The 13,375-nt window shown below is 46.1% G+C and overlaps 1 protein-coding gene across 1 annotated transcript in view; it reads left to right on the forward strand.

Moving 5' to 3' along the window:
- Positions 1-13,375, forward strand: part of USH2A (usherin) — an 809,138-nt gene that overhangs the window by 96,546 nt on the left and 699,217 nt on the right. The window contains exons 10-11 of the mRNA XM_084828794.1: positions 4,955-5,150; positions 13,092-13,222. Coding sequence (XP_084684920.1) covers positions 4,955-5,150; positions 13,092-13,222 — 327 coding nt within the window. The remainder of the gene's footprint in view (positions 1-4,954; positions 5,151-13,091; positions 13,223-13,375) is intronic.

A 13,375-nucleotide genomic window follows, 5' to 3' on the forward strand; every position in this document is an offset into this window, starting at 1 on the left:
AAAATCCATATGAGATTTTAGTTTCAAATAGCCAATTAAAATTGAAGTTGTCAGAGTTATCTCAAAGAGAGCTAGAATAGTGACAGCAAATTAAAGAGGCTCCTATTTAGGTTAGTAAGAAGTATGGTGACTAAGTAGATAAAATTTTCTATGTTGCTGAACTGAGTCTGGCATGGTGGCTCCAGCATTATTTAAAATGGATGCCTGCATCCATGGGACTGGGGAAATTAAAGAAAGTTGGATTTAATTCCTTGTATACCATAAGACTTACTTCTAGCAGTCTGAATGGACTTGACTTTCAGAATAGCGTTTCAACAAGACATATTCATTGTTCATTCTGTACAAACCGTATTAAATCCATTCACTGTGATACATGCACATATCCTTAGCAAGTTTAGAAATGGTATGTGCAGACAGGTGCTGCTTGAGTCTTTATCTGTCCGTGTGTGACAGTTGGGACTACATGGTTTAAAAAGCCAATATCCCACGAATCAGCAGCTGGAAGGGGGGGGGGCTACATTTAGCCCCCCCCCAACTGAGCAGTCCCTGCAAACCTATTCAGTGATGGTATTTTTGTTTCCTAGAAAGTTATGTGCATACAACCCCAGCTGCTCCATGCATACCTATAGGGTCAGAGCAACATGCACAATAGAACACCTTTCATCCCCATTTCTAATGCTCTCTTTGGACACTGCAGTTGATATGTGTACAAATGCATTACTCACTCCTCTAAACATATTCTCAAAGCAATGTCAAAATTTTTAAAAAATATTTCTTTCTTTATTACATTTCTATACTGCCCAATAGCCGAATATGGCAATATGCTTCCCCAGGTGGAAAAAGCACCTTCATGTGACGGGATCCCCATAGGGCACAGCAGAGCCCTGTTAAGTGCCTTCACCATTGGTACATGCACATTGGTGTGCATTCAGTCAGTGCAGCAGGCAGTTATGGGGAAAGGGAAGCCTGTGTGCCTTCCATATTCTGACCCAGCCCCCAGGGCTAGATGCGCCCGATCTCATCTGATCTCGGAAGCTAAGCAGGGTCAGCCCTGGTTAGTGCTTGGATGGGAGACTGTCTGGGAATCAGGCTTCCTGCACTGAGCAGGGGGTTGGACTTGATGGTCTTGTAGGCCCCTTGCAACCCTATGATTCTGTGATTCTATGATTTATTCACAAAGCACAGTGACTTTTCATGAAACAAAGAGCCTGATGCTCTGGCTGTCCATACGTGCGAAGGGGAAAACTGTTGTGCTATATGAGCATTCCTCAGCATGTAGATACTGAGCCCATTCAGGGAAGTATCATGCCCTTAAACAATTTTTAAACAACCAATTATAAAACTAAAAATATAACTATTATAATAGCAACAACAGGATAGCCAGGAACTCACCCCATCAGTATTTCAAAATGCTATACAAAGAGAGTTGTTTTCACAAGACACCTAAATATAAGTCGTGAGAAGGCTGAGGGAGTTCCATACAGTTATGATAGCAATGTTGAGAAGGCCCTCTGCTGAGGACATCTGTGTGAGGGGGTCCACAACAAAGATATGTTTTTTTTCTGCAAGTATGGGACTTGGAGCAAAACCTCCACTGAGAAGATATTTTGTAATGGAAAAATGTTCACAATGGAGTTAACCACTAATTCAAACAAAAGGAGAAGATATAGGTCAGTTGTTAATCATATAACAGTTGTTCCTTGGTTATTTGAAGACTTCTAGTTGATAACGTTAGTAATACTGTCACCACCTCTTAAAAAGCCAGTAAAGGCCACCCTTGTTTGAGGAAGAAGAAAATCTCTAGTTTTTTTCATTAACTGAAATGCAGTGATTGTATAAACAAATAAACAAAATCTCCAGTTTATCCATATTCAAGGGTCTAAGCTTTGTCTAGTACAACATGTGTTGAAGTTGCAGCTAGAAAGTGCAGTCAAGGAATGGTTTAAGAATAGCAAAGCTCAATGAATAATTTGTAGAGGGCAATTTATTTAAATAATTTAGTTTCCTTTATGAATGATGGAAGTGATCATTTTAATCTTTATTCTTTACTGGTTTTAGCAAAGCACCAAACGTTCGTGAATGTGACCTTTAATATAACCACAGAGACTTCTAATTAATAAATATTTTTTTACAGTCTTAACATTAACAGCTGTGTAGATTCCAGTTGAAATGTTTACTACTTAATAAATTAGGCACTTCACAATAATTAAACTCTAGTTGTCCACAATGTCATCCATTAACTGCCAAAAAAAGATGAAATTTTTGTTTGTCAAAGAAATGTAAATCACTAGTGTGAAATATTTTAGTGGAAAAATATTTTGCTGCAGGATATTAAAGTAATCATGAATCCAACTGAAGTTATTTGTTGTGACTATATTTTATTTATTTAAAAATATTTATATACCATTTCCCTCCTTAAAAATCCTGAAGTTGTTTACAACAAATGATAAAACCTTACATCATTATAAGCATACAACAATAGTAAGATAAGCAATATTGAAAGCAACAGGCAGTCACACTTTTGCAGGACTGGGATTTGTAGTTAATAGTCTCTCATAAATAAATAAATAAATAAATAAATAAATAAGTAAGTAAGTCAGTCAGTCAGTCAGTTGGCATTTTATGTTATGAAATTAGTAACTAATAACTGCACATACAATCACGCTCAAATTAAGCATTTTTATATACCACTGAATTCAGTTGGGGAGAATTTAAACATGTGCTTAACACACGGAAATCAAAGGATTGTGCCTGCTGGGTACACATGGAGGCAATGTTGCGATCGGAGATGGGTCAAAGAAGAGTCAAACAACAAGGCTTGGGTTGAAAACTGGGCCACATTTATTGAAACATATCTGCAAAGGGGTACCTAGGACGGGTAGCTGACTGTGCCAGTGACTAGCTGGCACTTCTTGGACGAAAGCACACCCAGCCTGAGGGGTGTTGTCGATCTCGCCACCACTCCGGACTGCCCCTTTTGGAGGAGGTAGACCTTCCCCTGTCACCCCCTCCCGGTGCCGCACAACACCTGGGTTAGTGAGGAGTGTTGGTCTCCCAGGCAACCCTTATCCCCCCGCCGAGCCGCACAACCCGTTCGGGGGGCCTCAGGCATCACCTGTCACCATAAGGTGCCTCTGCATGCACACCATCACTAATCTCTTTCTGCTTTTGCCTGTACTGGCCGCCAACTAAAATGTGACCTATGAGGGATTGGACCGTATTTGCCTACTGGACGCACCCTAGCCCCAATAACAGTGTGAAGTAGGCAAAAAGACACACAGTAAAGGCTGATTTAACTGTGAGCCAAAAATTCCTACATGGCTCCCAAAAGGGCAACCGGCATAAACCCACACTGCTTAAGGGAGGGCGGGAGAGAGCCACGAGCGAGAGAGAGCTGGTTTGGGAGGGGGCGGAGAGCTTAAGAGGGCTCTGCTGACCCCTCCCCTGCTTGGTGGTGCCATGGGGGTCACTCAATAGGCAGCCGCCACCTCTTCTCACCCCACCTGCCCGCATCGTCCCCCCCCTTTTGCCAGACAAGCTGGCGCGGGGTTAGGTCATTTTCTGAAACAATGAGATCTTCATTGATCGCAAGCCCACCTGAATTAGGGATGTTGGAGAAATCCGCTATATCAAATGAGTTCAGATTTCCATGAATCTGACCCAGGGATTCCACAGCGGACCGGCTTTTCCTGAATTAAATGGATTCTGTACACTTGCGGACAGTTTTTTAACTTCCCAGAATTTTACACAAATGTAGTCATGGAAAAATATGTAAAATAAAAAAAAAACACGAACCAAAAATGTCCAGCTGTGAGCCGGACAGCGCTGTACCAACTCCATCCGATACAGCGGCTGCGCCCCTACCTTCCCGACCATCTGCTCCCATCAGTAGTACATGCCCTGGTCTCCTCTCATTTACACTACTGTAATGCGCTCTACGTGGGGTTACCCTTGAAGATGGTTCGGAAGCTGCAGCTGATATAGAACGCGGTGGTTTGCCTGATTAAAGGGAGCCACCGGCGAGATCACATCACTCCAGTGCTGAAGGAGTTGCACTGCTTACCAGTTGTTTTCCAGGCCAAACTTAAAGTGTTGGTTTTGACCTTTAAAACCCTATATGGTTCCAGCCCAGCCTATCTTAAGGAGCGCCTCCAGCAACACCAGACAGGCTGCTTAACAAGATCAACCTTGAATGGCCTTCTCTCCGTCCCATCAGCCAGGACAGCTAGACTGGTGAGGACAAGGGAGAAGGCCTTCTCTGTGGTGGCCCCCACTCTGTGGAACTCCCTCCCTAGGGAATCCCGCCCTGCCCCCTCTTTAATGAGTTTCTGCCACGTGTTAAAATGTGGTTGTTCAGGCAGGCATTTGGGGTGGGTTAGGGTATTTTTAGACATATGATAGTTTTAATGTAGAATTTTATTGTTTTAACTGTTTTATTGTTGTACATCGCCCAGAGCGGCTGGGTGACCAGCTGGATGGGCGATTCATAAATTTAATAAATAAATGTGCATTTCTCCCATAGGCTAAAGCATAAAAATGCACATTTTGGCAGGTGGGAATTTGGGAAATTGGAAAAAATCTAATTCCATCAATGAGTGGACCATGGAATGAAAGGCACCTGACAATCTGCAAAACACAGATGGAAGGGATTTTACAAAATCCATACATCCCTAACATGAATACAGTCCACCTGCAACTTCACAGTGGATTGCTTCTTGAAACCCGAGACAACATGGGGGTTGTATGAAAACATTCCAGATGAATTAGGATTGCATTTTAAAGCTTGTATTTTGGGGGAAGTATTATTTTATTTATTTATCATGCATGTCTTCTTTTCTATCATATTTTTTTAATTGCAGTCCCACAGGACATGGAACACACGGTATGGTATATACACTTGTATATATGTAGATATTCCAAACAGTAATATTTTCTAATTCCCCTTTTATTCCAGTGTGATCGTTGTTGGCCACTGTACAATGACAAACCTTTTCATCCAGGAGATCAAGTTCATGCTTATAATTGCAAGTCTTGTGAATGTTATGGCCATGCAATAAGCTGCCACTACAACAGGACAATGGATTCTTTTCCTAATGAACACCACAGAGGTGGTGGCGGAGTCTGTGATAACTGTCAACATAACACCACAGGTAATTAACACGACCAAACAGAATATATCTATATGTATTGTGGCTGGCTCTTGCATTCCAAAGCTACATTGCATTTGCGGCTGAAGTGTAAGGAAATGTGCATGTCCATAGTATGTATCAATCCAGGAAATTGAATTGATTTGTGTTGCATAAATACATGCATTACAGAAACAAGTGAGCTTTATGACAAATGAAGACCTAAGGCTGGTTGGAAATGTAGATATATTGTATGTGGGGTAAAGTGTTGTTCTAGAGCCATCTCTACATTTACAGTGTAATGTCTGTATCAGGCATATGCACATACAGTCAGAGCCAGAAATATAGGGATGTACGAAACTCACTTACCTTGGGGGTCCTGACTTCGCTCCCATCTGGGTGTGTTTCCTTTCAACTTCAATGTGGTGGTGTACAGAGGCCAACTGCCAAAACAGTTATCCTTGTTCCAATATTTCTGTAGGGATGGCAGAGAATTCCACCATGGATTCCAGTGAGGCTGGATTCTTTAGAAATTATTTAAAAATATTTACATAGGCTAGAATGGCGAAAAATAAAGGAACGCAAATAGCGCAAACTACGCTATTTGCGTCCCCCTTTTTTTCACCGTTTTATCTTACGTAAATATTTACGTAAGATAAATTGGCGAAAACTAGAGAATGCAAATGGTGGCCGCCATAGCTGCCACCATTTGCGTACGCTGGGTTTTTTTTGGGGGGGTAGCCGTGATAGGCTACGTAAATTCTTACGTAGCCTATCACGGCTGCTAAGATGGCAATGGCGGCGGTAGCAGCCCGGCCGCGGCCGGCCAGGAGACCAGCCGCCGCTGCCGAATCCACCGCATCCGCCCCAGCTAAGTGCCATTCCGGGTGGATTCTGCGGGGGAGGGCAGGGGGGCAGGAGGCTGTTCTGCCACAGATTCCGGGGGGCTGGATTCTAAAGAATCCGGCCTCACTGGAATCCATGGTGGAATTCTTTGCCATCCCTACAGAAATATTGGAACAAGGATAACTGTTTTGGCAGTTGGCCTCTGTACACCACCACATTGAAGATGAAAGGAAACACACCCAGATGGGTGCGAAGTCAGGAATTTCAGCTGTAATTCAAGGGGTTTGACAAAAGTGGGGCACTAACCATTCAGGAAGGACAGACGGTGGCATACACACACCCATCATGGGTGACTCATAAGTAATGGAACGAATGGCTGACAAGCAGCTGCATGGCCAGGTGTGGCCTGTTTCCTGGGTAGCCCATGACCAATCAAGCAGAGGTGGTTCTGAGTGTGACATTTGCGTTTTTTAGCTGTTCACTGGAACGCCCAACATGAGGTCCAAAGAAATGTCCATGCGAGTGAAGGAGGCCATCATTAGGCTGAGGAAACAAAATAAACCCATCAGAGAGATCGCGAAAACAGTGGGAGTGGCCAGCACAACAGTTTGGAACATCCTGAAAAAGAAGGAATTAACTGGCAAGCTCAGCAACAGCAAAAGGCCTGGCTGACCACGGAAGACAACTAAAGTGGATGACTGCAGAATTCTGCTCATGGTGAAGAGGAACCCTTTCACAACATCTAGCCAGGTCAAGAACATGCTTGCGGAGGTAGGCATGTCATTGTCAACATCTACAGTCAAGAGACGGCTTTATGAATGTAAATACAGAGGCTTCACAACAAGGTGCAAACTACTGGTAACGCTCAAGAACCGAAAGGCCAGATTAGCCTTTGCCAGCAAACACCTAAAAAAGCCTGCCCAGTTCTGCAATAAGATTCTTTGGACTGATGAAACCAAGGTGAACTTGCACCAGAATAATGGGAAGAGAAAAGTATGGAGAAGGAAAGGAACAGCTCATGATCCAAAGCATACCACATCATCTGTCAAACATGGTGGAGGCAGTGTTATGGCATGGGCATGTATGGCTGCCAGTGAAACTGGGTCACTGGTGTTTATTGATGACCTGACTGCTGATCAAAGCAGCAGGATGAATTCTGAAGTGTATAGGGCTATACTTTCTGCTCAGATTCAGCCAAATGCTTCCAAACTGATAGGACGCCGCTTCATATTGCAGATGGATAATGACCCAAAACATACAGCAAAAGCTACCCAAGAGTTTCTCCAGGCAAAGAAGTGGGATGTTCTTCAATGGCCAAGTCAGTCACCTGATCTCAACCCAATAGCTCATGCTTTTCACTTACTGAAGACAAGACTGAAGGCAGAAAGACCCACAAACAAGCAGCAGCTGAAGGCAGCTGCAGTAAAGCATCTTGAGGGAGGAAACTCAGCATTTGGTCATGTCCATGGGTTCCAGACTTCAGGCAATCATTGACTGCAAAGGATTTTCATTAGGGGTGGACGAAAGTCACTTACCTGTCGTCGAAGGCCATTCGCGGTGGGGGGGAGGCGCTTCGCTGCTCCCCCCGCGAAGTTCAGGCCAGGGGGGGAGGCTTCCCGCTTCGCCCGGCCGAAATTCAGGCCGGGGAGGAGGTGCCTCGCCTCGCCCGGCTGCGAACGCGAAAGTAAAAAAACAAAAACAAAACGCCCCCTGATAGGCTACGTGACGATTCACGTAGCCTATCACGGCTAGATCTGCAAAGTCAGACGTGATAGGCTACGTGAATCGTCACGTAGCCTATCACGGGTGACTTAAAAAAAAAAAAAGGACGTACGCGAATGGCGGCCCCCATAGGGAGCCGCCATTCGCGTTCCTTATTTAGTCGCTGTAGTCTGCGTAAATGTCTACGTAGACTACGGAGAAAATAAGGGCAACGCAAATTTACGTAGACTACAGCGAGTCTGTTTTACGTAAACATTTACGTAGACTACAGCGACCAAATAAGGAACGCGAATGGCGGCTCCCTATGGGGGCCGCCATTCGCGTACGTCCTTTTTTTTTTTTAAGTCACCCATGATAGGCTACGTGACGATTCACGTAGCCTATCATGTCTGACTTTGCAGATCTAGCCGTGATAGGCTACGTGAATCGTCACGTAGCCTATCAGGGGGCGTTTTTTTTTTTCCCTTTCATTGCAATGGCGGCGGCGGCAGCCGGTCGAAAGACCGGCTGCCGCTCCCGCCTCGCTCGAACACCCGCCGAACCGCCGGCCGGACCAGCCACCGGGAGGGACATTCGGTAAAGGTAAGTCCCGTCCCGGGGGGGGGTGCGGGGTGCGGGGGGGTACGGAGGATTTCTCCCCGAAACTTGTTCGGGGGGCCGAACACGTTGGCGCTCGGCCCCCCGAAGTTTCGGGGAGAAATTCTCCGCCATCCCTAATTTTCATCCAGGTATTAAAGGCGATCCTTAAGTTTGAAATGATGTTGGTAGGGACGTCAGAGAATTCCGTGACGGATCTCATTGAAGCCGAATGCCAGTGCATTCGGCCCCCTGAAATCCATCGCGGAACGAAGCCCCCACCCCCCAACCCACGAAAGGCACGCGTGACGAAGTCCCCGCTGCCCCCAACCCACAAAAGTCAAGTGAAACGGAGCACTTACTTGCTCCCATCCATGCTGCTTTGCAAATGGCGGCCATCCTGCGGCCGCCATTCGCTTCCTCCTCTTCATAGCCGTGATAGGCTATGTAAATACTTACGTAGCCTATCATGGCTAACGCAGGGACGCCATTTGCGTCCCTGTGGAGGCCATGATAGGCTACGTAAGTATTTACGTAGCCTATTACAGCAGGGGGGGGGGGAACCCCAGCGTACACAAATGGCGGTGGCTACCGCCATTTGCGTACGCTGGGGTTTTCCCCCCTGCTGTGATAAGCTACGTAAATACTTACGTAGCCTATCATGGCCTCCACAGGGACGCAAATGGCGTCCCTGCGTTAGCCATGATAGGCTACGTAAGTATTTATGTAGCCTATCACGGCTATGAAGAGGAGGAAGCGAATGGCGGCCGCAGGATGGCCGCCATTTGCAAAGCAGCATGTATGTAGCCTATCACGGCGCAATACAGGGACGCAAAAGGCGGCGGCTACAACAGCTGCCATTTGCGTCCCTGCAGGGCTGCCCAGTGGCTGGATGTCCGGCTGCGGGCAGCCGGATCCAGCCGGACAGGATTCTGGGGGGGAGGACCGGATCGCCTCCCCCCCCGTTGAGGATTCCGGGAGGAGGGATGGAGCGCCTCCCCCCCACCGCGGATTGCCCGGCGCGGAGCCAGGTAGGTGTTTTGTACATCCCTAGATGTTGGTTTGGTCCATTACTTATGAGCCACCAATGATTGGTGTGTGTGTATTCCACTGGCTGTCCTTCCTGAATGGTTAGTGCGCCACTTTTGTCAAACCCCTTGAATTACAATTGAAAGTCCTGACTTCACTCCCATCTGGGTGTGTTTCCTTTCAACTTCAATGTGGTGGTGTGCAGAGGCCAACTGCCAAAATAGTTATCCTTGTTCCAATATTTCTGGCCCTGACTGTACATCTGTGTGCATTATTCACCTAATGCCTGTGATCCTTCCACCCTTTATAGACTAGTGTATGGGTCACCTTATGCATGCAGTGGGGAAGGGCCATAGCTCAGTGGTAGAGCACATGCTTTGCATACAAACAGTCCCATATTCTTCCTGGCATCTAGAGATAGGGCTCAGAAAAACACCTGTCTGAATCCCTGGAGAACTGCTGCCAGTTAGGGTATGTACTAACAGGGAGGAAAATATTCACCTACTTTAAAGGAAGCAACAGATGCTGTACTTGGTATCTCATCCTGCATCTTCACAGAGCAGTTGCCAAGAAAGGGTAGGGATATAGAGCCTGCTATGGGAGGCAGTCAGTAATATGATCTGCATCTCTTTCCATCTCTTGGCAACCACAGACAGATCAGCTACTTTAAAGTGACAGGAGCCATTTTTAAAGAAAGCCAGCCTTTTCCAATACAGGAGAATTGCACTGTGTATTATTTGGTGCAAAAAATTATTTACCACAAGGGCTATCATTTGATGGGAGCTTTGTTCATTCGAAATGGCAATATTCGTGCTAGTAACTGAACCCTGCATAAAATACAGCACAGCACTAATTTATAATGGAATAGCTGGAGAGGATTAAGCCCTAAGGACCGTGGCTCAGTGCAGAGTGCAGGGTTTACGTACAGTAATTTACAGGGTCAATCATGGCATCTTAGGTAAGGCTTGGAAGGATTCCTGTCTGAAATCCTGGAGACCTGCTGCTGATCAGTGTAGACAATACCAAGGGTTCCTTCCATTCACAGCACTAACTCTGGCCAAGTGGAGGCTCATGCTGAAGGAAGTGAAGAAAGGTGAACTTTGCTGACTTTCTTCTCCCCCTGCAGTCTCCAGCTCCACTACCCACACTGTTCTGGAGGGTTCCCCAACCCTATGGAGAAGATTTTGGGAACATGGGAACTTCAGGGGAAGGTGAAATCTGCAAAGGTTACCTCTCCCCTTCCATCCATGGGAGCATTGAGGTGGTGGAGTTCTGTTCTGTGCAACTCTGGATCCATGCCAATGTGTATGCTGCTCTGCTTTCCAGTACCTCATCTATAGTAGTTGATGTTTCCAACCGTGTGAACAAGACATTCTTTGGAGATTCTATCTCACCATGCTTGATGCTAGCTGAGCATTTTGAAACTGGTACAGGACAAATATGAGTAATCAGCCACCATATGGTGGCAGCTAAGGTTGACCAAAAATCCCAGTTCAGATTTGCAGTGCAACTTTCAGCATGTTTTGTTGTTGTTTGTTGTTTATTTGGTCAGTCGCTTCTGACTCTTTGTGACTTCATGGACCAGCCCATGCCAGAGCTTCCTGTCGGCTGTCACCACCCCCAGCTCCCCAAAGGTCGAGTAGGGATGTCAGAGAATTTCGCCACGAATCTCGGGGAGGCCGAATGCCAGTGCATTCGGCCCCCCAAAATCAGTGGCGGAACGGTCTGCCCCCCCGCCCCCCCCGGACAGGACTTACCTTGGGTGAATCTTCCTGGTGGCGGCGGCTGCGGCGGCGGTTCGGCGGCGGCCGGTCTTCCAACTGGCTGCCACCGCCGCCATTTCCAGTAAAAAACCCCCCCAAAATGTGATAGGCTACGTAAAGATTTACGTAGCCTATCACGGCTAGATTTTCAAAAAACACCGTGATAGGCTATGTAAATGTTTACGTAGCCTATCACGGCTGATTTATTTTATTTATTTTATTTTATTTATTGCATTTATACCCCGCCTTTTTTCCTCTTCAAAGGAACCCAAGGCGGCTTACATTATCCTCCTCTCCATTTTATCCTCACAACAACAACCCTGTGAGGTGGGTTGGGCTGAGAGTGTGTGACTGGCCCAAAGTCACCCAGTGACCTTCCATGGCCGAGTGGGGACTAGAACCTGGATCTCCCAGCTCCTAGTCCAACACTCTTGCCACTACACCACACTGGAAAACACTGGAAAACACACACACGCGTGTACGCAAATGGTGGCGCCCATGGGCGCCGCTATTTGCATTCCTTATTTTGGCATGTCTTAGTCTACGTAAACATTTACGTAGACTAAGACGGCGAAAATAAGGGGAACGCAAATAGCGTAGCGTCTACGCTATTTGCGTTCCCCTTATTTTCGCCGTCTTAGTCTACGTAAATGTTTACATAGACTAAGACGTGCCAAAATAAGGAACGCAAATGGCGGCGCCCATGTGCGCCGCCATTTGCATACGCGTATGTTTTTTTTCCCTTTTAAATCAGCCATGATAGGCTACGTAAACATTTACGTAGCCAATCACGGCTGGCTGCAGGGACGCAACCAGCGGCGGCTACAGCTGCCACCATTTGCGGAGCCGGCTGCCCAGGATTCGGGGGGGGAGGGATGGAGCGCCTTGCCCCCGGCCAGAATTTCAGGGGGGAGGGATGGAGCGCCTCCCCCCCACCAGAATTTTGGGGGTGAGGGACGGAGCGCCTCCCCCCCAGCCAGAATTTCGGGGGGAGGGACGGAGCGCGAATGTCACCCTTTGAAAAGGTAAGTGACTTTCGTACATTCGTAAGGTCAAGTCACCTTACTTCACCTCCAGAATACTTCACCTCCACCACCTTCATCACCTCCAGAATATCACCCATACATCTTGCCCTTGGTCAGTCCCTCTTCCTTTGGCCTTCCACTTTCCCTAGCATCAGCATCTTCTCCAGGGTGTCCTGTCTTTTCGTTATGTGGCCAAAGTACTTCAGTTTTGCCTTTAATATCATTCCCTCAAGTGAGCAGTCTGGCTTTATTTCCTGGAGTATGGACTGGTTTGATCTTCTTGCAGTCCAGTATATTCCCTGGAGAACAGTTTTGCAAAATTGGGAAGGCATATTGATGTCATAGGGAAGCAACAATGGATACATGCTTCCATTATTTGAATTTGTGCTGGCATGATGATGGGATTGAAACTGATGAACTATCCAAAGACCTTTCTGCATTTTTGTAACCCTTCACATCTTGTGCTTACATGAGATTGATTGTGTGTTAGAATCTACTTTGCCCCCACCCATTTGTTTCTGATACTGCTTTTGTACCAAGGGAATCCACTGCACGACAAGGTCACCCAGTGCATCAACAGAACCCCCAGGCTATTGCAGAGCTCTAGCACCAGTGACACATTGGACTTGGTTGACTGGCCAAATTTGCTGTGGGTGTGTCAAGCTGTGTCAGAAAGTATGGAACAGTAAGGACAGTATGGAAAGTTTGAGGTTCAAGTGTAACTTCTTTTTTAAAGTATAGAATAGATATTCATGCAGAATAGCTTTATGTGAGTGTTGTGTTATGTAACAGATGGAAGTTTAATGGAGTAAAACACAGTTTGTAACAGGTTCATTGTTTCATATGCTGTGGATCACTAAATTGGCAGGTAGAGATGAAAGGTGCATTAAAATGGACGTTCTGAAAATTATAGAATTCTCTCAAAGGAATAGTCTTTAATTTTGAATTATACAGCTAATTTTAATGAATTGGAAGCTATAATGCATAACCTTTCCTTTCTTTAGGAAGACACTGTGAGTTGTGTAAGGATTTCTTCTATCGACATGTAGATGCAAATCTCTCAGCTGTGGACGTTTGCAAACCTTGTGAATGCAATATAGCAGGCACCAAAAACAGTAGCCGCCTCTGTAATATGGTAAGTGGTTTTGACCTAGAATGTCATCATACCTGCCATCAAATTGGCTGCTGTTGGCACTAATGTGTCTTCTTGCAACATTTCATTGGATGGATAACATACAGGCTGGTAGAAAAATCAGGCAGATTCACAGAGGGCTCGAGAATTTCTTTT

The sequence above is a fragment of the Heloderma suspectum genome, chromosome 1 (assembly GCF_057233095.1).
Source record: "Heloderma suspectum isolate Gila_16-S chromosome 1, 16-S_ref, whole genome shotgun sequence".
Lineage (NCBI taxonomy): Eukaryota > Metazoa > Chordata > Lepidosauria > Squamata > Helodermatidae > Heloderma > Heloderma suspectum.